Source organism: Chiloscyllium plagiosum, chromosome 17 (assembly GCF_004010195.1).
Source record: "Chiloscyllium plagiosum isolate BGI_BamShark_2017 chromosome 17, ASM401019v2, whole genome shotgun sequence".
In the NCBI taxonomy this organism is placed as follows: Eukaryota; Metazoa; Chordata; class Chondrichthyes; order Orectolobiformes; family Hemiscylliidae; genus Chiloscyllium; species Chiloscyllium plagiosum.
The window spans coordinates 28,810,968-28,834,998 of NC_057726.1; the positions used below are offsets into that span (position 1 = coordinate 28,810,968).

Below are 24,031 nucleotides of genomic sequence, written 5' to 3' on the forward strand. Positions count from 1 at the left end.
ATCTAAATTAAACTCTATCTGTCACTTCTCAGCCCATTGGCCCATCTGATCAAGATCCCATTGTATTACACCTCCAATTTTGGTGTAATCTGCAAACTTATTAACTATACCTCTTATGCTCACATCCAAGTCATTTATACAATGACGAAAAAGTCGTGGACCTAATGCTGATCCTTGTGGTACTCCACTGGTCACAGGCCTACAGTCTGAAATACAATCCTCCACCAACATCCTGTGTCTTCTACCATTCCGCCAGTTCTGTATCCAAATGGCTAGTTTTCCCTGTATTCCATGAGATCTAACCTTGTTAACCAGTCTCCCATGGGGAACCTTGTCGAATGCCTTACTGAAATCCATACAGATCACGTCTACTGGTCTGCCCTCACCAATCCTCTTTGTTACTTCTTCAAAACACTCAATCAAGTTTTCCCAAACAAGATTTTTTTAAAGATCAATTTAGATCAACATGAACTCTATTAGCACTTATACCTGTTTGGGTTCTGCTACGATGTTGGTAGTTTAAATTATGATGGTAGAAAACCCTATGTGCCGACTTACAATATGTTTGTGGATGTCCTGTAACGGTGCTCATGGCAATTCAGAGGGTAAACTGTTTTGCAAGAACATCTTGCAAAAGATATAGGCTCATCTTAAATAGAATAAAATGTCCCAAGGTGGTCTTTAGGAAATAAATCAGCAAATGACAGCATCAACAAAAAGAATATTAAGCTAAAGAACATTAGGATAGATAGAAGAACCACTTGGTAAAATTTCAAGCTTTGAATTTTTAGCTAAAGGCAGGACAACAAATAATGGATTCAGGATGAACAAGAGACCAAAGAACACAATGTTCTTAAAGAGTTTTATTAAAGATAATAAAAAAATCAGGCAATGAGGACAAGTGGACACAAGGAAAAAACATTTAAATTTAAGGCTTTGATGGACAAAGAGCTAAAATAGATTAGGAAGTAGTGGTCATGATTGAACAGGATTTGGCACAGGCAGCAGAGCAATGGATGAGCTCAAGTTTATGAAACATGGAAGATTGATAGAACGCCAGCCCGGACAACACTAGAAATGGTTAAGGCTTGTGGTAGCAGGAGCAGTTCAGTAAATGGAACTAGACAGCTGTTATGAAAGTGATCTTGGTGACAAAGAGGAGAGGTAATTGGAAGCTCAGCTCAAATAGGACATGTGGATTGCAAAAAGTCCAGTTTTGTCCAGCTAGGGAACAGCTGAATCAGTGAATAGGGAGCAGAGACTGTGGGAAGGACTGAAGAAAATAGCTTCAGTCTTCTCAATATCAAACAATGGAAATTTCTGCACATTCTGTACTGAACGATTCTTATCTCCATTTCTGCTATTAAGATTTACATTTATTTTAATAAACTATAAAGATCTAAAGAAACTTAAGGTAAATTGCAGCGTGGTTTCATTAGCTATCATACTTGCACAGGAACAAAATTCAAGAAGCAAAAGCAAGAAAGACTTTCACACTGATCCGATCTTTTCACTTGATGCTATAAGGTTCATAACTTGGTAAAAGTTATATATTGCTCTGCAACTTTTCTTCCCAAAGTTATTGAATTATTTGTAACAACCTACCTGTCTGTTGAACAGAATGCTTCAGAGTGCGCACCACAGCATTTCCCTTTCTCTTCGACTCCATCATCACCACAGCAGGATGGTTCAGTAACCTCTTTAACAAGCATCTGGTCAGGAGACTGCTTCAGCGATAGCTTTTCTGATATTAGGGTAGCATGAAATGCTGAAGCTTTCTCTTGAGAAAATAACAAATTCAATGACTTTTAAATAGCTAATTATGAAACTTACACCACCACATAAGTGATATTTCCTAACCTACACAAGTAAATTCAACAATTCATCCACCTTGTACATTCCTTAATTTTGAACTCATTTGCGTGTGTTGGAAAATCACTAGAAACTTTCAACTCGAAAGGGGTCCAACCCTCTTTCCAGATTAGGAGAAAAGAATCAAATAAAGAAACATTAGGTAATACCTCATAATTGTTACAGTTAATATCTGTACAGAATCCACTGTCAGCATTCTATGACAGGTTATTAACAATGGTGTCATACCTACTTTAGTGTCCATAGCACAAAGACACAGCAGACATTTATCTATTTGCTCAGCACCACAGTTTAAGTCAGATGAAACTGTATTCAGCTTCTCACTGGTCCTAGAAAAAAAATTTGCTTTACTGAGATTATAAAAACTATTATGGCATATATACATCTTTCTTTGTTACCTATAATTTGACATGAATTAGTAATGAAGTATAAACTTTGCAAGGGAAACTCATACTTCAGCCATGTATTGGATTACCTTTTGAGCTCCCATTTAGCTATTGTATTTCTGATCTTAAGCACAGCGTTAAATCTTTGACATCAATGAGGGCTAAAGTCATCCAAGCATAAAAAATTAAACTGGGTGGAGTGTCCAGTCAACTCATCTTCATGCAATGGATAACTTCCAGCTGATGTTGGTACAGGCAGCTACAGATGTAGGCACACTCCTAAAATGAAGCTGTTCCAGCACTGCTACAATTCTGGCAGCTAATTAATATGGAAAATTGACCAGAGCTGATCTATCCAGAAAAAACATGACAATTCAAGCCATCCAATTAATGCACTATCTACCTAAACTCAATCATTAACAAAGTGATGGAAAATGTAACTAACATGTTATCATCAAGTACAAATATTGATCAATAACCTGCCCACCAATGCTCAGTTTGCATTCTGACAGCAACATTCACTCTAGACTTCATTGCAACCGTGGCTCCAAACAAAGACAGGTCAGGCAGCATCAGAGGAGCAGGACAGTTGGCGTTTTGGGCATAAGGCCTTCATCAGGAATGAAGACAGGGAAGGTGGATGAGAAATAAATAGGGGGGTGGGGGTGAGGGTGAAGGCAGGTGGAAAGGCAATAGGTGGATGCAGATGGGGGGTAATTGTGATAGATCAGTGGGGAGAGTGGAGCAGATAGGTGGGAAGGAAGATGGATAGATCAAGAGGGAGGTGCCGAGTTGGAGGGTTGGATCTGGAATGAGGTGGGGGTGGGATTGGAAACTAGTGAAGTCGATGTTGATACTGTGTGGTTGAAGTGTCCCAATGCGGAAGATGAGATATTCTTTCTCCAGTTGTTGGGTGACTTTGATTTGACAGTTGGGGTGGCTCAGGACTTGCATCTCTTTGGGAGAGTGGAGTTAGCGGTGAAGTGGTTGGCAGCAGAACAGTGGGATTGTTTGATGTGTGTCCCAAAGATGTTCTCTGAAATGCTCTGTGAGTTGGCATCCTGTCTCCCCGATGCAGAGGAGACCACATTGAGAGCAACGGATGCAGTAGATAGGGTGTTTGGATGTGCAGGAAAATCTCTACCAGATCTGAAAAGATCCTTTGGGGCCTTGGACGGATGAGAGGGGGGGAAGTTGTGGGCACTTATCATCATTCCTTCTCTATCATGGGGTGAAAACTCTGGAACTCGCTCCTTAACAGTACTACTGTTGTACCTACATCACATGAACTGTAGCAGTGTGACAATCGCTTTGAAGGGAAATTAGGGATGCGATACAAATGTCAGCTTCACCAATGATGCCCACATCCCATTATCATATTTTAAAATATGCTGTGGGAGTGGGCTACATCTTTCTGATACAGTGTTGCGAAACCTTAGAACAACAACAAAAAAGGAAAATCTTGGAATGAAAGGAATAAGGATAGCATACTTCACAGGTAAAAACTTAGTGTGATTTTTAACATGCTTTCGAATTACCTATTTCCTTTTGTTCTACGTTTACACAATTTACTATATGGTCTCAGAAGTTTGGAAATACATTATAATTTACTACAGATATATTTATGCATATCAGAATGTAGCACAATTCTTACCTATAAACAGTGCTTACAGTGGATGGGAAATCACTTTGTAACTTGTTCACAAAACTCTCAGTCAGTCTATGGATGCTAGCTTTATCGTTGGCCTAGCAAAAAAATTGAGCAGATTTTGTCATGAGGATAAGACCTTAGAGAGAATAATCTTTTATTCAAACTCTTATTTTCCTATTAAACTCAACTGAACTATCCGGACCATGATTCAAAATAATTCAAATGTAGACATAATGGCACAATTCTGAACAGCATGCTGGGACATGCTGAGTGTGTAATCAGTGCAGCATATGGACATTTGGGCTACAAAACAGATCTACTATGTGCAAAAGCAAGAAAGCAATACTGAACTTCATTAAATATCTGGTTAGTTTAAAACTAGCTCATTGTGTTCAGTATTGAACACTATTCTTTGTGAAATCCGAGTATCCTTGAGACAATGGAAGGGAGATTTACCTGTATGGCTCCAGGGTAGGGGATTAAAACCAAAAGGTTAGGTTGATCTCTAGGACGCAAAGATGACTGAGGCAAGATTTCATACAAGGTAATGTAAGATTTTGTAACAATTGGGCAAGATGATGAAAGGTTTAGATCAGAAGGCAAGAAAAAAACTCTTCCTTTTATCTGCTCATACAAAGACTATTTGACACAAATTTGAGGTTTTGAAAAAGAAATGAAGCTTGTTGTAAAGAACTTGTTAAATGCAGAAAAGGGTGATCATCTATAACTGCTTCCTAAAAGGATAATCAAAAGCTAGTGGAGAAAGCAGAAACAAGCAATTTCAAAAGGAAACCAAAAGCCACTTAGAGGTAGTAAACTTGCAAAGCTACAGGCGTAGAGTGGGGAAATGTAACAGCATGAATGGCCTCCTTCTGTGTCATAATGATAATATATCAATTTTCAGTAAAACTAAGAGCAAAGAAGGTTGGTATGCAGCTATACGAAGGCAAATGGAATGTTGTCATTTATTAGGCAAAAGTGAGGACTGCAGATGCTGGAGATTAGAGTAAAATTAGAGTGGTGCTGGAAATGCACAGGAGGTCAGGCAGCATCCAAGGAACAGGAACAAGATTCCTGATGAAGGGCTCCTGACCATAACGTCAATTTTTCTGTTTCTCGGATGCTGCCTGACCTGCTGTGAGTTTCCAGCACCACTCTAATTTTGACTGTTGTCATTTATTACAAGGTGAACATAAAAGTAGAAACAGGGAAGTTTTGCTACAGTTAAAAAGTATTGCAAACCACATCTGCAATACTGTGTAGAATTTTAATCTCTTTGTTTAAGAAAGGATATGAAAATATGAGAAGCTGTTCAGAGAAAGTTCACCCGAACGACACCTGGGATGGAGGGATCATCTTCTGATGACAGATTGAATTGTGTGGACCATTGAAGTCCATTGGAGTCAAGAGAAATTAAAAGTGATCTTATTGAAACTTACAGGATTCTGAGGATACTTGATATGCTAGATGTTGAAAGGACGCTTCTCCTTGTGGGGGAAGACTACAACTAGAGACACAATCTCAAAATAAGGCATTGCCAAAAGATTGAGGGTCTTTGAACTCTTCTTCAGAGAATGATGGAGGCAAGGACATTGAATATTGTCAAAACAATTTTTTGACTAATAAGAATTAAAAACATATGGAGAAGAGGCCACAATCAAATTGGCCATGATCTTATTAAACAGCAGGCTGGCTCAAAGGGGCAAAATTGCCAACTCTTGCTCCTTATTCACGTGCTCATAAATTAAAGGGTTTCAAATACTCAGTTTAAAACTTTCCCATTAATCTGATAATAGACGATTCCTTCTTATGACTAAGCAAATATTCGAAAATTTCAGTTATCAAATAACTTGCTAACTTGTATGGCAGCAAGTACTACTTGAGATTGAGGTATTACTTGTTATGTCATGAGGTAAGCCCTCCTGCTTAATTCAAACCAACAACACAGAAAAAATTTATCCCGTGCAGTAATCTGAAAATTTGAGAAGGCAAGAACTATTTAAAGTAAAAATTAATAACTTTATTCTTAAAGTATAACAGAGACTAATTAACGAACAACTATTTACAACTCCTTCCTCTAACATATCTTTACTTTCCCTTCTATAATAGTCCAATAAAGCCCCGATTAAGATTTACTGAAGAATTCAAATTTCAAAACCAGCCAGCTATTGAATCCTCTCTTTATCTTCCTCTGTAGATCTGCCCTCCAGGTCGGCGTTGATGCTTTTCTCTGTGCAAACTCCTTCTCTAGACAGGTACCTCACAGAGTTCTGCCTAGCAGCCTACATCTGTTGGTCTCTTGGTAGTTCTCTCTCAACTATTCAAATTTTCCTGGTTTTATTCCCCCAAGCATCAGATTGTGTCAATATACTAAATTCAAATTTGATTGGAGTTTGTTTTTTTGTTAGGGTATAATTTAAACTGATTGGCCTAATTCAAATTTGTCTCTGTCTCCAGGCTACACCAACTGCTGGACCAAAAGCTTACATTATATCTTATTCAGAACACTTAGTTCTGCTAGCTTTTAACTTTCTTAAAGGTACAGTACACCCACATCTTCATAAAATATAGTATAAACAGTAATCACACCCCTCTGCTACTCTAACAAAGATGGCAACTCAATATTTCAAATAGATTTGTTAATAGAGTTAGCTACGATGGTGGGGTATTTAAACAGCAAAAATAAAATGTATGTTGTTAATAACATTAAGAAACTATTTGAAAATTATTTGAATATGAACATATTCCCTTGTCCTTAATTGTACTTGGTATCTTAAACTTTATGGTTAAATTATTCTGAAATTTCTTCTCTTGAATATCACAAAAAACCTACAATACCCTTATACATGGATATTTTGTACGTTTTGCTAAATTTTAAAAAGATAAAACAAACAGGATATTGATTGTACTTAACGGCTACAATCAACTCACCTTTGTATCTAAAGCTGGAGTGAAAATATTTGGAACATCAAAAAGTTTATTGTAGAAAGCAATTTCTTTAGATGAGTATTCCCTCATTGGCCGTACTATCATAATATCTCCATATCGATTATCTGAGAATCCCTATGTTCAGAAGAGAATAATATTTGGAAACAATTTCTTACACAATAGTTTAAAGGCTAATGTCCATATGTCAGTAAATATTTTGCTTAAGTATCAGTTACCATATACTGCTAAATTAATATAATTTCAACAGAAAGTTATGCTAGTACAATTTACCACACGGGTGCTTTAGTTGCTTTCATAGAACTGCAGCTCGGAAAAGAAATGTAATCTCAAAGTTTTGTTGGGTAATGTGTGAGACACTCTCATTTATATCCTCAATTAATGAATTAGACATCCATGGATAAATGGCACGACTTTTCATGAGCACTTCTCAAATCAATGTGTGCATTTGAGTCATTATCTATTTTTAAAGAATCTATTCATTATCAGGTTTATTTTTCACTCAGCACTTTCACAGCTGCTATATTACAACAAACAGCCCAGTAGCAGCAATGCAACAAAAATGATGTATCTGACATGTCAAGAAATAAAAGTAATCCACATACTGAGTAGTGTCTGGACAACTTCAAGACATACATCAAATATAGATTTAAAATAACATTTGTCATATTAAAGAGTTTCCCTATAGAGTCATAAAGCACAGCATCAGACACATTAGTCCAACTAGTCCATGCCAAACATAATCCCAAACTCAACGAGTTCCACCCTCTGCTCCTGGCCCATATCCCTCTAAGCCTTTCCTATTCACGTATCTATCCAAATGTCTACTAAAGCTGAAAAATGTGTTGCTGGAAAAGCGCAGCAGGTCAGGCAGCATCCAAGGAGCAGGAGAATTGACGTTTCGGGCATAAGCCCAAAGATTCCTGAAGAAGGGCTTATGCCCGAAACGTCAAATCTCCTGCTCCTTGGATGCTGCCTGACCTGCTGCGCTTTTCCAGCAACACATTTTTCAGCTCTGATCTCCAGCATCTGCAGTCCTCACTTTCTCCTAAATGTCTACCAAAGTCATAGTTACCATTATAAATTCATAATATACAAGTTTTTCAACAGTGTTTTAAAATAAAACTTGGCATTGATTAATTAATCAAAATACTAATCTTTAAATATATACTTTAACATAAATTACTGTTGGCTTTACTCCTTACTGTATCAATAGCAAGGGAGGCTCCACGTCCTAATGAAATATTAGTCAGAAGTTTTACTGCCAGTCGGGTACAGCTGTCTCCCATCATTATTTTTGTGTAACCTTTGATCCTTGCAGTATACAAAAGCAGGTGATGTCTGTTGAAAAAGTTTGTTTAAGAGATGAAAAACCTACAAAGACCAGAAAAAAAACTACCTACATATAAAGTAGCTCGATCAAGATGAACCAATTTTAAAAGTATTCTTATGCAAATGTTGGACAGGAATACGATACTGGAATAAAGCTCACAGTACTGCACTTTAGTAACGGTACCGTTTGATTCTAAGTGCAGGCTGTACAAGCAAAGTAAACATTATAGTTAAACAGCACGGTGTGTATTGATTTTTATAGCCATTGAGCTTTAAATGTAAAACCAGAAAGAAACAGTTGAGTTCTATGTCACAAAAGGTTTCATATACTTTTTCCACACTATGGAAATTATTACACTGATGAAAGCATTTCATAGACCTCCTGACGCTTTGAAAGCTCTTTTTCTATTTTAGGTCACCTGTTAGGAATAATTGAACAAGATGCTAGAACGAGCAACTTAGGCCTTAAAAATGGATTGTCACTGTCTGAACAATTCTGTTCAAAAGTGCACTTGAAGAAAGGCTGAGCCATGAATGGATTTAGCTGAGCAGTGATGTACAAATGACTACTTAATGTATTAGTGCTCAACTGTCCAAATTCTCAAAGGCTGGTCACTTTAGCAGCATATCAGAGATTCTACACCCATGCTACAAATCTTACAGAACGGTCACCAACTTTCAGAAAGAACGGTACAGAGTTAAAAATGGTTATACAAATGGTTATAGAAAGGGTACAAAGGACTGTTACCAGGGTGTTACTATAAATGAGGAATTCAGCTCCAAGGATTAGTGAGAAAGGTTCTCCTGGGAACTGAGAAGGTTAAGAGGTGATCTGGCAGACAGAGAAAAGTTAATCCCTCTGGCAGTGGGTCAATAATCCAAGATCACAAATTTGAAATCACTGGCAAAGATCTAAAAGATGAGACTGTTTCCTCAGTTATAAGGATCTGGAACACTGTACCTGAAAAAATGGTGGAAGCTGTTTCCACAAATAACTTCGAAGGGAGTTGGTCAGGTATCTGAGGTCATGTAATTTCTATGGCTGGACAAAAAGCAGCATAAAGAAACTAAGCATGATTGCTCTTTCAAACAACTATCAAAGACAATGACCAGCTAATTGGGCATTTTCAATGCTGTAAGTGTCTATAATTCTATGAAAATCAGAGACAAAACATAAGTATCAAGTTGTCATTGAATAGAGACGAGCACTCATTTCAACTGATTTTATGAAGTATATTTTACTTCATGCTCCTGAAAAATAAGACATCAGCCAATTATTACTGAAATTTTGATTGCAGGTAGAGCATTATCCATCTTCAATGAAATAGGATAATAATGTCTGAAAATCAATGCAAGTACAGATACCAATTTTGGTGATTACTGTTACAAATTATGACCCAATTTTAAAGGCATAATATTAGGTCTACGAAGGAATATCAAAGATGTAGTTTTTACCGTAATGTTTGCAGCAACTCCTCTTTAGCGGTCAGTGTCTTTATTGAACTAAACAGTTCTTTTATTGTCTCAGTTTGTGTCAAGTTAAATGGCCACTTTCCACTGGTGGAAGCTTCTGTGAAGGTGTGCCCAGTATTTTCTTTACTAAAAAGGTCACAAATATGGAATTGAGCAAGTTTTGTTTGAACCTGTTCTTCTGTATCTGTGACATTCAACTGCTCCACAACTGTAGGTGTTTGTTCTATCTGAGTAAGTGACTCTCGCTGCTTTTGTAGGAAACCATCCACTGCCTCTTTGTAATTCTCACCATACTGACTTGCTGGGCCGGAAGAAACACTCTGCAGCATAGAATTAGGCAATTTGAATACCTATAGAACAAAGCAGTCAAGGTAAGAAATAAAAAATTTACATAAATGACAAATTTCACTTGTGATTTTAAAAAACCTCAGGCTGTATTTCTGAAACTTCTGTGAAGTTTGAATTTTGAAGATACTTTGAAAACAAATACCTCCTCCAAATAGACTATATGGTAGGGGAATCCTGAACTCTGGAATATGGCTTCCAGCTGTGTTAAAGTTGCCCTTCTTTCTTCTAGACTCCTACCACACACCGCTCCCTCTGTAGGAGGAACATGAAGCAAGCATTAACAATTTTTCTTTTGTGACAGTATTGCCAATGAATACACATTCACAAACTTTGCTTTGCCTTGTTCATTTTCACCACTGCAACATTGCCTCTCTCAATTCACTATACAATTGCTCTTTGTAATGCAGACAATAGAGAACATGACAAATATGAAAAGATTAGAGGATCACAAAAAAACCTGGGAAGCAAAACAAAACTACAAAGGTACATTTATCAAGAAATTTAAATAGTAAAGCGTTCTACAAACAATGGCTCAGATATTTCGATGAGGATCAGAAACACCATTTCTGACCCTGATGGAGTTTACAGTTACCCTCTTACCTTTAAATGTTTTCTGTGCTGGAGATTCCTGGATGGAGGTATTCTATTATAACATGTCCTGGAATCCACAAAATTAGCAGCACAGAAGATCTTGATAGAAACTTTCCTAGCCCTTTTGTAGCAGTATACCATGTACTAACATTTAAATGACCAGCAGCATAACAAGTCATTTTGACATGTCCTGTAAAAGGGTAATCACACAAGGCAAGTGTGGGGTTATAGTGACAGTAGGGATTTTTTGTGGGGGTGGTGGTAAAAGTGGCCAGGTGAATGACAAGAGGCAGGGAGCCCATGACTGCGACTCTAGGTGGGTTAGATCAGTTAAGGGTGCCACATGGGTGAATGAATGCTTAAGGGGAATCTCGATGGGAAGATTGTGGAATCTGGTTTGGGATGAAGAAGTTTGTTCCAATAGGTGGGTATTAGGTTTGGGGCTGGGGTTGTCAGGTTCTGTGAGTAGGGTACCAAGTGCAACATTTTAAAGGTTTTGACATGTCAAGGGTGAGTGTTTGGTTCAGCATGTTTGATGGTGGGACTCTCAGGGGTCAGGGATGGTGTAGTTGAGGGGCTCAATTTAATACTTACCCAGGAGTTACATTTTGCTTTTAATCCTCTAATTCTTCCTGGGTAACTATCAACTTAACTAAGTCAGAAGCCTCCAAAGTTTCTGACCTTAAAAGATTTATGTGAAGAGTTCCAGACACAGGCAAATTCCTGATCAGAATTTTAAATTTCCCAGGCAATTTCAATGGAGTCTGCTCAACCAGGGAATTTGCATGGCCTCAATACACAACTCCAGACGGCACTGCTCCAGTGACTCCCTGGTCATTGTAATATCTGGACCACAAACAAAAGAACAGGACAACCATGCAACACACCAGCTACACTTAAACATGACAACAAAACAATGGAAACGTTGAAGTTACTTTACCACAATACCAACCATGGAGACCAAAAACTTGAACAAGACATTTGAAGAAATCTAAAAGGATGTAAGCTCACACAATACACAAAAGGAAGAGATAGTCAACAAAATAGCAAAACTTAAAATATACCCCCCTAGATTGGACAGCATACTAAAATTAGAGATCATGGATAAGGATTGGATTGTCAGCAACAATCACTGCTGAGTTTGAAGAGCCTTCCGCTTGGAGGCTGGATATCCTGACTTGAGGGGTGCCAGAATCTGCAACCTCAGGCAACTAATTATCTGAGTCATGCAAAATAGTCTAACAGATCCTGGAGAGGTGGACACCCCATGACTACTTCCATTGAGGAGCCTCTGCCTTCTCAATGTTAAATTACAGCTATGTAGCACTTCGGTTCTTCAGCCCTGGTCTAACTTTAGTCCTATTCTCTCTCTCTAATTTCATAAGAACATAAGAAATAGAAACAGGATTAGGCCACTCAGATTTATGAATATGCTCTGAGAATCAATAAGATGATGGATGATCTTATTGTGGTCTTAACTGCTACTTTCTTGCCAGACCTAAAAACCCTTGATTCTGCTTTCAATCAAAACAAAACTAACGAACAACCTTCAAAGACTTAGCCTCCATTGTGCTCTGTGGAAGAGAATTCCTAAGACACACAACTGTCTCAGAGAAGAAATTCCTCATCATTTCTGCTCATTCATCTGAATTTAACACTTTGGAACATTCTCTCCAATCTTGTACTGCTTTGCTAGCCCTTCTTATTCCTTTAAAAAGTTTATCTCTTTGTTCAAGTCTTTTAAGAACAACGCCATCTTTAGATCACCACAGTATAGAATTTTTAAAAAAAACTTTGATGGTTCTTTAATGTCTTATTATGTTTACTATGACTTTTTTGGTTTTGACATTAATCACACTAAATTCACAAGAAAACAATCCCCATCCTTCAATGTTCATTCCCTAACCCTATAAACCCAGACGCTGTACTGAGTAACACAATCTTCATCAATAATTAGTGATCAATAGTTATATTGCATCCAATTTCAACTGAAAAATGAAACAAAGAGCTGAAACTACCCATATGTCCATTATTTAAAATGTCAACGTAGGCAATGATGTACCATCTATATGAACTATCCCAGGACAAAAACGTAACTTCTTTGGAGCCTCACGACATAAACCCTAAAAAGAGAAACAACAGTTTATTAGAATTTTCTGATAAAAAATTTTATTAATAATATAACTTAATTTAAAGCAAACTATGCAGTTTTTTTTAAGAAACTGTACAAAGTTATGGTAATTTCATCTTCCTTTTATCAAAATTCTGAAGTAATAATGTACTACACACAATGACAATAACTGGTTAACTTCATACGGAATCAAATCTCTGAATTAGCTAACTTTAGTTGCAATATTCTATTTGAATCCACAATCAAATCTTAACAGCACCAGCAGGAAATACAGTGCTGTGGCACCTGCTGCTCTACTTGATATACTTTAAAGGCTTAGACAAGGCATACAAGGTACAACTTCAAAATCTGCAGATGACAAAACTTAGTATAGTGAATTGCGTGGAGATTATTGATAGATGTCATGAGGACAAACAAGCCAGAAGAATGAGAAGACATATCTGACACAGGTAATACATTTTTTAGGAAAACCCAGGGAAGGCAATATAATTGTTTCAATTCTAAATGGGCTTCAAGAACAAAGAGGTCAGAGATATTTGTGGTCAAATCATTGAAGATCGCAGGCAAGACTGAGAAAGCAGTTAAAACAGATTTATGGGATCCCAGGCTATACACATGGAAGCACTGAATCCAAAAGCAGGGATGTTATGGCAAAAATTCAGAAACACTAATTAAGCTTTAATTGGAGATTGTATTCAATTCTTAGCAATACACATATGTGAATGCTTCTTGAGGATCCAGAAAGGATTCAAGAAAATGATTGCAGGGATGAGGGACTTATCCCTCATGAACAAAGCAAAACTTCTCCCATTAATGATGCGACAAGAAACAGAACAGACAAATTTAAGATCATTGGTAATTAAAGTCCACAAGTGACATGAGAATTTTTTTTTCACAAAGTGGCTATGATTTAAAATACACTGCACTGCCTGAGGAGGTGCTGAAGGCAGATTCAATCTTGGCTTTTAAAAGAGAATTAGATAAGCACCTGAACATAAAAAATAGTTAAGAGTGCTATGGGGAAAAGTGCAAGAACTAAATTGTTCTAACAGAAGGCCAGCATGGGCTTGCTATTCCCAATAGGCATGTTCTGTGCTGCAACCATTTTATGATTTTAAAATGTAACAAATACTCTAAACTGACAGAAAAATGTTGAGAATACAATCAATCAGTAACATTTACAATGCAGTGCATTCACAATTATGCATTTTAGTGAAAGATACAGCACCCTAAACATTAAGAAATTGTTAATGATTTATCTGAGCTCATATAGACCACTGTTGAGAAAGGAAGTTAAATTTGATATTACTTGTAATACAGTACCTCTTGAACCTGGCAAAGCATTGCACTAGAAGTGGGACCACCTGATAACGCCAGTAAGACCTACATAAAAATGATCAAAAAAATTAAGCTCAGAAACATGCCAACTAGAAGTTCAGAAATTTCAGAGAAGTTTCAGGCAATCTAAATTTGAGTCAACAATTTCATGATTGGCAGATTCTAACATATTTTTCAGAAGAAAGTTGAAAAAAAAAACAATATAAACTTATGAAATAATTTCACGTAACATCACAGACACCAATAGCAGAGAGATCTGGGTTCGATTCCAGCCTTGGCAACTGGAGTCTGCACATTCACCATTGTCTGCGTTGGTTTCTTTTAGGCACTCCGGTTTCCTCCCACAGTCCAAAGATGTGTGGGTTAGGTTGATTGGCCATTCTATAAATAAATTGCCTCACAGTGCCCAAGAATGTGCAAGCTAGCTGGGTTGGCCATGGTAAAAACCCATGCAGAGTTAGGGGGATGGGGTGGGGTTGGTAGGTGTAAGCAGGATGCTTTTCAAAGGGTCAGTGCAGACTTAATGGGCCAAACAGCCTCTTTCTGAATTGTAGGGATTCTATGATTTCTGGCACTGAAAGATACTATCCACCCCATTGCTTTTGTGTCCTTTTTTGCCAAAACAAATAAAACCGTATTGGTGATGTTTATTAATGCAGCTCCCCTGACAGCCATTACATTTCTAGCTTATCTGAATTCTGATAAAAGGTCACAGAGCTGAAATGTTAACTTTTTCTCCCTCCATAAATGTGACCTAACTTTAATAATTCCAGCATTTTTTAATTACCATTCAGTAACTCCTACTGAAAAGCTCAAGTTTGTGTAAAGCTTATACTGAAAAGAATCAAGTGCAACTTTAATAACCACTATTCTCAATTTAAACGCTAATAGAGTCCTCAAGCTAGGCTGTGTATTAAAATGTTTATGGTATTAAACCCAGAACAAGGGTATTTTCTTAAATAAAATGCAAATTTTAAAGCATTACCTACCTGCTCTCCTGGAAAAATTAAGCGAGTCTTCCCTAGCATGGCACGGAATTTGTGTACAAAATATTCTTTGAAGCAGGATCTGAGAGAAGATACAGATACAGAATCAATATTGGTGGTAAGCTGAAGCATTCTAGATTTTCAACTACTTCTAATACCATTAACAATTATAATTAAATTAAACAAAATGTGCAGTATAGAAATGGAAAATCTACTTGATTTTATTAATGCAAAACATGGGTGTCATTGGTAAAACCAGCATTTAGCCAGAAACAGTTGAGAAGAGGTTTGTGAATTGCCTTCTTGAGTACTGACAACTGCTAGGCCATTTCAATTATTGGAGTCATATATAGGTCAAAGATGGCAGACTTCCTTCCCTAAAAGGATATGGGGAATCAGATGGGTTTTTTTTTTATAATTAAACAGATACTATTAATGGTATTAGTTTTTAAATCTGATTTCATTTAATAAATTAAAACCTCCAGCTGCCGTCGTGGGATTTAAACTGTATGCAAATTATTACTCGAGGTGTCTACATTGATAGTTCAGTAACATGGCCACTATGTTACACTACCCTTTATTCAGGTCTACACTTTCACTAGGTATCCTCTCAAAATCTTTATAAATTTGAATTCCATAACTTTGTATTCCAGAGGAAGTCATAATTTATGAAACCTTTATTGAAAACTCTTGATATCCTTATGAATTTTCATTTTACCCTTTTCTTAGTTCCAATATGCTTCTTATCATTCAATGTACAGTAGTGCACATTCTACTCAAAATTATGATCTAACCAATGACCATTGTGGGCGGTATGGTGGCACAGTGGTTAGCACTGCTGCCTCGCAGCGCCAGAGACCCGGGTTCAATTCCCGCCTCAGGCGACTGACTGTGTGGAGTTTGCACGTTCTCCCCGTGTCTGCGTGGGTTTCCTCCGGGTGCTCCGGTTTCCTCCGACAATCCAAAGATGTGCAGGTCAGGTGAATTGGCCTTGCTAAATTGCCTGTAGTGTTAGATAAGGGGCAAATGTAGGGGTATGGGTGGGTTGCACTTCGGCGGGTCGGTGTGGACTTGTTGGGCCGTAGGGCCTGTTTCCACACTGTAATCTAATCTAAATCTAAAACCTGTAACAACACAATATAATTATCTTTTTAGAAAATTCAACATTTCTGCTTCTAAAACTCATCCATAAGACCTTGAGAAACCAAAACACAAGTAAGTCATATGTCCCTCAAGTTTTTTTCTTAAATGGCCAAACCATAATCCGAAGATTATGATGTCTAGTTCTAGACTGCCCACATAATAATATAGCTTCTTATTATGTATTATGTCAATCCCTAAACATTTTTGTAGGTTTGGGACCTCCTTCTTCTTAATTCCAGAAAATAGAAGTCTAGTTCACTCACTCTCTTCATTAGATGTCCTCTCATCCCTGAAAATGTTGTTGCAAATCCTCAACAAAGTAAGGGAAACAACCTGCGCATTCCAGATGTTGTTGCCAGGGTTGGAGAGTTTGAGTTATAAGGGAGAGGCTGAATAGATTGAGACTATTTTCCCTGGAGCTAAGGGGTGACCTTACAGAAATTCATAAAATCATGAGGGACATGAATAGCGTAAACAGACAAGATCTTTTCCTCAGGTGAGGGAGGTCAAAACTAAAAGGCATAGGTTTTAGGTGAGAGGGGGAAAGATTTAAAAGGGACCTAAGAGGCCAGCTTTTCATGCAGAGGGTGGTGCTTGTATGCAATGAGCTGCCAGAGGAAGTGGTGGAGGCTGGTACAATGACAACATTTAAAAGACATCTGGATGGGTATGTGAATAGGAATAGTTTAGTGGGATATGGGCCAAATGCAGGCAAATGGAACTAGATTAATATCGTATATCTGGTCAGCATGGACCGAAGGGTCTGTTTCTGTATGTACAGCTCTATGACTCCATGACTATGGAATTCCCTCACAAAACATAGAAATGTAACTCTCCACCCTTTTCCTCCTTTCTGACCCTTTTTAAAATGTACCTCTGTAACCAAGATTCGGGAAGACCACCTGACCTAATCCTTCTGAGGCTTTGTTAGTTTTTAATTCATTCCTCCCCACTGTATCCTAGCAGGTTTTACCATGTTAAAGATATAGTATAAATGCAAGGTGTTATTTCTTTATTTCGACAGTGGTGGAAAATCACGTGATTTGCAGCTACTGCTTTCACTAGCTTAGCATTTTTACATCAGCTACAAGAATAGATTTTGCAGCAGCATACAAAATATATCAAGTATATATGGCTTGTGAGGCTCTACAATGTATTTGCTTTTTTCTATTGAATATTGCCAGCTGGAGTACAATGGGTGAGAGCAGTGTGAACCTGATTATGCAAGTCTATTATACTGAGAGTTTATTCCAGTACAATTCTGCTGATGTTGACACAGCTAATGCCTGGGCTTGAATTCTCCAGGCTTCTACTGGTTGGAGAACTAAATAAATACTGTCCGAATAGTAACATATCTCTGACCTTTCTGAAGAGCATTGAATGCCCTCTAACCCCCTCTCCCTCTCAAAATAATTGGGAATTGCCTATACTTAGTTATATTCTTATCTCAAATATCAAAGACTCAGTGTCAATGAAACAGTATTTATTGTGAGCAAGATAATTAATTCTTCATACTATAACCATCTAAATAAACCTGCAGTTGTATAAGGTCCTATATGACAGTGTGATATTGTGAGAGAACTGCATCACTTAGCATTGATTACAGTTTTTTATAAAATGAGCAAGGCCACTTGCACCAGTCTGGTACTAATCCATGCAGGCCTTGAGGTTTCCTGATGAAGGGCTTTTGCCCAAAACGTCGATTCTCCTGCTCCTCGAATACTGCCTGACCTGCTGTGCTTTTCCAGCACCACACTCTCGACTCGAGGGGTCCATGTTTGATTCCTGTTCCATCATGAGTTTACTGGCCAGTAGGATTGTACAATTCACCTCAGCATTCTAGGTCAATGAAAGGAAAAACACCTATTGTTATTGCTCTTAACTTTACTGGTTTTTTTATTATCATGTGTATCTAAGTACAATGAAAATCACATGAATAGCGTAAACAGACAAGATCTTTTCCTCAGGTGAGGGAGGTCAAAACTAAAAGGCATAGGTTTTAGGTGAGAGGGGGAAAGATTTAAAAGGGACCTAAGAGGCCAGCTTTTCATGCAGAGGGTGGTGCTTGTATGCAATGAGCTGCCAGAGGAAGTGGTGGAGGCTGGTACAATGACAACATTTAAAAGACATCTGGATGGGTACATGAATAGGAAGGGTTTAGAGGGATATGGGCCAAATGCTGGCAAATGGGACTAGCTCAATTTAGGATATTTGGTCAGCATGAACGAGTTTGAACAAAATGTCTGTTTCCATGCTGTACACCTCTATGACCGTATGTGTCTCAAACTTTATCATTGCAGCAAGGTTTCCCTAATTTCATACTTGTAAAGACTTTTTCCTGCATTTTTAATTATGAAATGGAAAAAGAATTCTTTTAAAAACCAAGGACTGCTGACAGATTACTGCATATTTTGAAAACAAGGAATCTGACACTCATTGTAAGCACCACTTACACAGCTGCTTACTCATTTAGTAGTTGAATTGTAGTTTGCAATGAGCTGGAGCTGAGGGGTCTGTACTAATAGAGATTCAGCCAGAAATAAGTAGCTAATTTATCTGAGAACTAGTGACTTGTTCTCCACGACAAAGACTTCTGCCTGCCAACACTATGATTGGTTCTCAGTAGATGAATAGAGTTTAGGGCTGTGAACAGGAGAGGGAGTAGTAGTCAGATCTCCACCAGCTCAGCTCTTCGTTCAAAGTTCAATAACCTCCAATTTCTTACACCGAGATAAATTTGCCATAGTTTTGACCATTCAAAATCTAGTAATATTTCTTTGTAAAGTTATATTTCCACCTGTACTACATACACTACAATATCTTGGAACATTATCAAACTTGGATAGGAGGCTTTCTATCCTAAATTTATTAATTGAAATAGTGAATGTCTGAGGACCCAGCATGGATCCTCGAAGGACATATTCTGCAAATTAGAATACAGTAGCACCTCGACATAAGAACGACCCCGTTCACGTACAAATCGGCTTACGAACAGGATTGTACGTAAGATTTTGCTTCAACGTACGTACGAAATTCAAGGTACGAACGCAAAAAGCCCGTGTGCGACCACGTGGTTTCATTGTTCTGCTTTGCTACGCGCTTGTTGAACGCAAAAACTCTCGGGCCCCGCGTAATCTCATTCAGTTCGTCTTTGGCGCGTGTGCTCTGAACAGCAGTCCAAGCATTCTTACGCTGTTCGAACAATGGGAAAAATTGATTCAGTTCGCGAACTTTTCGGTTTGCGAACCGGGTCCCGGAACGGATTCAGTTTGTAAGTCGAGGTGCTACTGTACTTGTCCATTATCCTTATTGTCTGCCTGCTCCCTCTTACCCAAGTTCCTGACTAGGTAAAGAATTTGCCTCCGATTTCATTACGCTTCCACTATAGCTAACAGTCTGTAATGAAAAACTTTACCAAATATTTTCTGAAAGTCCTTGTAACCAATGCAAGTGACCCTTTAAAAATTCCTACCACTGTCCAATCAGCCTAAACATTTTAAAGTCTTCATACCTTTATTTATACACTCTAGGAATTTCCAACAGCAGACACAAGGTTAGCTGATCCTTCCCTCATTTTTCTTAACTTTTAAGCTTTTTAATTTAGTTTTCATTCTAACTTCTATTTTTATTGTTGATAACATTCATAATCCTTAGTGGAAAAGCAATCAACTGGATTTAAGGCATACATTCAGCATTAGCAAAATAAATGTTGCAACAGGCTAGAGGTGCTGAATGAACTATTCCTCTCCTAATGTTCCTTTGTATTGACAACTGATGTCCCCAAGAAAATTATTGTTATGAAATCTGTAACTGCATACTTTGGGTACTTACTTACAAAATGCATCGCCAACTCGAATGACCAACACTGCAGAATTGTCCTGACACTTCATACATTTCTGTGCAACACTGCAGAAAAATTCATATTGTAAAATAAAGTATTTAGAAATTTCCCACAAACATTTTCTAAACCAATTCAAATCTGGATAAATGGTTCATAATAACAGAGTAAGCTGGTAGTCTGATAGAGACTAAGTGGTAACTGAAGAAAAGGACTTGATTTAACGAACACTTCACAACTGAAAAAAAGTAACGACGTATATGATAAAAAAAACTCAACAAAAATTTAATCGCCACAATCAAAATCAAATACTCTGCAATGATTACCATGTGGTGGGTTTATGAAAGGTTTGGACATTGAACTTTGGGTTAGAACTTTTCCACACAACAATTAATACAAATCAGGGACTCACTCCCCCAAGACTGTGGGCACTAGATGAACTACAGTCTTCAACATAGAGATGGATAGTATTGTTTTAAAGATAAGTTTTTGTCTTTAAAGTAATGATCTGCTCTGAATATTTAGCAAAAATACCAAAGTAACTTCTTCTAAGCCTATTTATCTAAACTGCTGGACATACAATTGTCAGGTTAGGAATAAAGTATCCAAAAACTGTTCCACTGTTGGATTTGAGGCTAATGTCTTAATTTCCCATCAAGTTATTTTCCTTTTATCTCCTTTTTAAGGCGTTTGACAGTAGCACATATCCCACTGTGTTCAGTTGTACGGACATCCTCATTTCCACCAAATGAAAATGGCAGTGCAAAGAAGCATCAAAAAAACTAAAATGCTATCACATGGGCAGCACGGCATCTCCATGGTTAGGCGGAGGTACATACTGCAGATGCTGGAGATTAGAGTCAAGATTATAGTGATGCTGGAAAAGCACAGCAGGTCAGGCAGCATCCAAGGAGCAGGAAAATCAACGTTTCAGGCAAAAGATCTTCATCAGGAATTAGCGGTTAACACTGCTGCTTCAGAGCGCCAGGAACCTGGGATCAATTCCAGCCTCAGGCAACAATCTGTGTAGACTTTGCACATTCGCACCATGTCCTCATGTCCCCCACCCCATGTAGGCCAGGTGCATTGGTTGGGGTAAATATAGATAATAGGGTAGGCAAATGATTCTAGATTATAGTGGTGCTGGAAAAGCACAGCAGTTCAGGCAGCATCCGAGGAGCAGAAAAATCGAGATTTCAGGCAAAAGCCCTTCACCTCTATTTCTGATGAAGGGCTTTTGCCCAAAACATCAATTTTCCTGCTCCTGGGATGCTGCCTGAACTGCTGTGCTTTTCCAGCACCACTCTAATCTAGAATCAGGGTTCCAGCATCTGCAGTCCTTGTTTACACTGGGTAGGCAAATGAGTTTGGGTTACTCTTTGGAGGGTCGGTCTGGACTTGTTAGGTTGATGGGCCAGTTTCCAGGTTAGCAAGTTACAACTATCATGATAAACTTGAGCCTTTCGAGCTTGATTCAATTTATTTTTTTACTGATAGCAGCATTAATAATCGCAGCATTGAGCTGCAAAACGCTTTTCTTTGCAATGCAGGGCCAAATTTGAAGCTACCCGCTATTTTTACGGTATTTGCATTTCACCTGTCAACTGAGTCTCCTTGGCTTCGCCTGTTTCCATTGTCTTTACCCAAAAAATGTCACTGCGTGTATTTTTTTTAGGTACTCTGTCGTAAAACTACAAACGAAAGCAGGTTAGTTCCGTGTGTGTTTTTTAAAGAAAGATATTCTATTGTAAGATTACAAATGATCGCAGATCAGTTCATCAATCTTTCAACCCTAATTATACCCCTATGGGGGATGAATTGTTTTGTTCCCAACACGTTGAGCAATTATCCGCAGTTTTGGGAATGTCTGTCACTGCTGCAGCGATGGCGAGGTTCCCAAACACACACCACACACACAATAGATATTTGGATACTGTATATATTCGCATACGTGCATATATACACATGCACATTACGGGTCTCGGTTAACAACAAAGCATCTCTATACAAATGAATGAAACCACCCACCCGCTCACTCGCTGGTTGTCTAACCTTGCAGCGAGAGCCGCCGCCCTCAGCAGCGGCTGCTCGGTGTCATCCTGTTCAGCCTCACACATGGCCCCGCTCCGTTGTCGTCTCGGTCTCGGTTCAAACGGATCCCGCCGGTGCGCGCGGACAACGGCGGCGCTTCGCGCGTGGCCGAGACGCCGGCTGACACCTGCTCTTCTCTCGCACTCACTCACGCGACCGACACGGATCAGGGGAACCCGCTTCTCTTGTTTCTTTCGATCGCCCTGTTTCTTCTCCCTCAGGCAGTTTGCAGTTGAACTTTTCACTCATCAGAACCGTTGCGCCTCACAGGTGCTGTCCCCTCCCTGCATGCGGTCTTTGTTTAATCAATCACACGGCGGCTGGCTGCGCGCATATGCACACACACAGACCGAAGAGGGCAAATGGCGGCGTTTCCGTGGGAACCGACACAGGGGCCTCCGACTGTGGCTGACGTCACACGGCCGTCGCGGTGCGATGACGCGTGCCACGCCGGACGTCGCGGGCAAATGACGGATGTTTAGGTTGTAGAGGGTACGATCATGGCGATGTTTCGGAGTTTGGTCTCCGGCAGTCAGGCGAAACATACGCCGGCAGTGCCGGGGGAAAACTTGGCGGATTCGTACAGCTGTCCCATCTGTCTGGAGGTCTACCACAAGCCGGTGTCTATAGCTAGCTGCGGACATGCGTGAGTTTGAAGCGAGAAGGCGGATTGATTGATGATTGAAAGATCGCTGGAGTGGTTCTGGGTCCGGGGATGAGAGTCCCAGACAATGGCTGTGCTCAGCCCAGGGCAAGTTTAGGGAACCTGATTTTCGCAATACCATTAGCACAAGGATGGCAAGGGAACCCCCCCCCCCAACAGCAACTTGCGGGTTTTTTTTTAAATGGTGGTTTAAAGCGCGCTTGACAGTGGTTTGTTGTGAAGTTCTTCCAAAAGCTCCTTCGATGGCGTCACCTTCAGGGTGACACCGAGTCCGGAGCACAGTCAGAGTTTGATCTGCGTCGCTGGGTCAACACAAGTGTGTCACTCGGCACTCGCAGTTCGCACGAAAAATTTGGGTTTCTTCCGTCTGTCTTATTCCACCCCCTCCAAAAAAAAATCTGCAATGGTAAATTTGACTGATCCCTTCAAAAAAACGATGTGACCGAAGTCTTTTGAAGTGTGTGTAATAAATATGGATGAATGTACTTTATTTTCAAACAATTATGTTACCCGTTTCTTTCCTCCAAGTATATTTTCAGGATCGATGAACTTTGACATGATTATGTGCACTAACGTAAACAATATCTCGTAAATACAGAGCTACAATATGCACTTACCTTGTAGATAATACAATGGTAATATAAATAGAATGCACAATGTAAAGCTTACTGCAAAACCTGTGATTGATTAGGAAGAGACAAATAACAGACAAAATCATTTTTATGGTCTCCGGGAACTACTGCAGTGCATTCTATTTTATAAGCAATCTCATTAACTATTTGTCTGAATGCTGCAAGCTCAGCAGATTTTAAACATTAAAAATGTTTCTCAATTTAACCAAACGTTATATACTTTGGTTTTGTACCATACTCACTCAAGAAGGATCAGCTTTAAGATGTGTGTTTGTGTGTATATATATTCATCACATGCTCCAGCTAACTGTCTTCGGTTTCCCCACCCATAGACAAACGTATGCAGATTGAGCTGGCAATGAATTGCAAGAATCGGAGGATTAGGCTGGTAAAAAAGGGTTACTCCCAATCCTTTGTTAATGTTGCAAAACAGCGAAATAGAGCAAAAGTACAGCCAGATCTGTGGCACCCTGAAGCAGGAAGTGCAATCCAAAAAATGTTGATATTAGTTATTCAAAAAGGGGAAATTATTAAACTGGAACATAATCACAATTTTTGTTGACTCAAGTTTTTTTTAGCTTCAGCACTCTGTTTTCAGCTGGCTTAGTC

General features: G+C 38.8%; 2 protein-coding genes across 5 annotated transcripts in view; one reads left to right on the top strand and one right to left on the bottom strand.

Moving 5' to 3' along the window:
* Positions 1 to 22,474, bottom strand: part of ctu2 (cytosolic thiouridylase subunit 2 homolog (S. pombe)) — a 53,087-nt gene extending 30,613 nt beyond the window's left edge. Inside the window, exons 1-12 of one of the 4 annotated variants that reach the window (XM_043706747.1) lie at positions 22,088 to 22,474; positions 20,033 to 20,103; positions 15,058 to 15,136; positions 14,054 to 14,113; positions 12,662 to 12,722; positions 10,151 to 10,260; positions 9,643 to 10,010; positions 8,061 to 8,196; positions 6,841 to 6,972; positions 3,913 to 4,004; positions 2,101 to 2,201; positions 1,606 to 1,780 (exon numbers count right to left, since the gene is read on the bottom strand). In XM_043706747.1, coding sequence (XP_043562682.1) covers positions 1,606 to 1,780; positions 2,101 to 2,201; positions 3,913 to 4,004; positions 6,841 to 6,972; positions 8,061 to 8,196; positions 9,643 to 10,010; positions 10,151 to 10,260; positions 12,662 to 12,722; positions 14,054 to 14,113; positions 15,058 to 15,136; positions 20,033 to 20,091 — 1,373 coding nt within the window. In that variant the 5' untranslated portion in view covers positions 20,092 to 20,103; positions 22,088 to 22,474. Of the gene's footprint in view, positions 1 to 1,605; positions 1,781 to 2,100; positions 2,202 to 3,912; positions 4,005 to 6,840; positions 6,973 to 8,060; positions 8,197 to 9,642; positions 10,011 to 10,150; positions 10,261 to 12,661; positions 12,723 to 14,053; positions 14,114 to 15,057; positions 15,137 to 20,028; positions 20,104 to 22,063 lie in introns of all 4 variants that reach the window. The other 3 variants (XM_043706746.1, XM_043706745.1, XM_043706748.1) reach the window with 3 other exon arrangements.
* A 116-nt stretch (positions 22,475 to 22,590) lies between these two features.
* Positions 22,591 to 24,031, top strand: part of LOC122558318 (E3 ubiquitin-protein ligase RNF166) — a 66,431-nt gene continuing 64,990 nt past the window's right edge. The window contains exon 1 of the mRNA XM_043706749.1: positions 22,591 to 22,772. Coding sequence (XP_043562684.1) covers positions 22,627 to 22,772 — 146 coding nt within the window. The 5' untranslated portion in view covers positions 22,591 to 22,626. The remainder of the gene's footprint in view (positions 22,773 to 24,031) is intronic.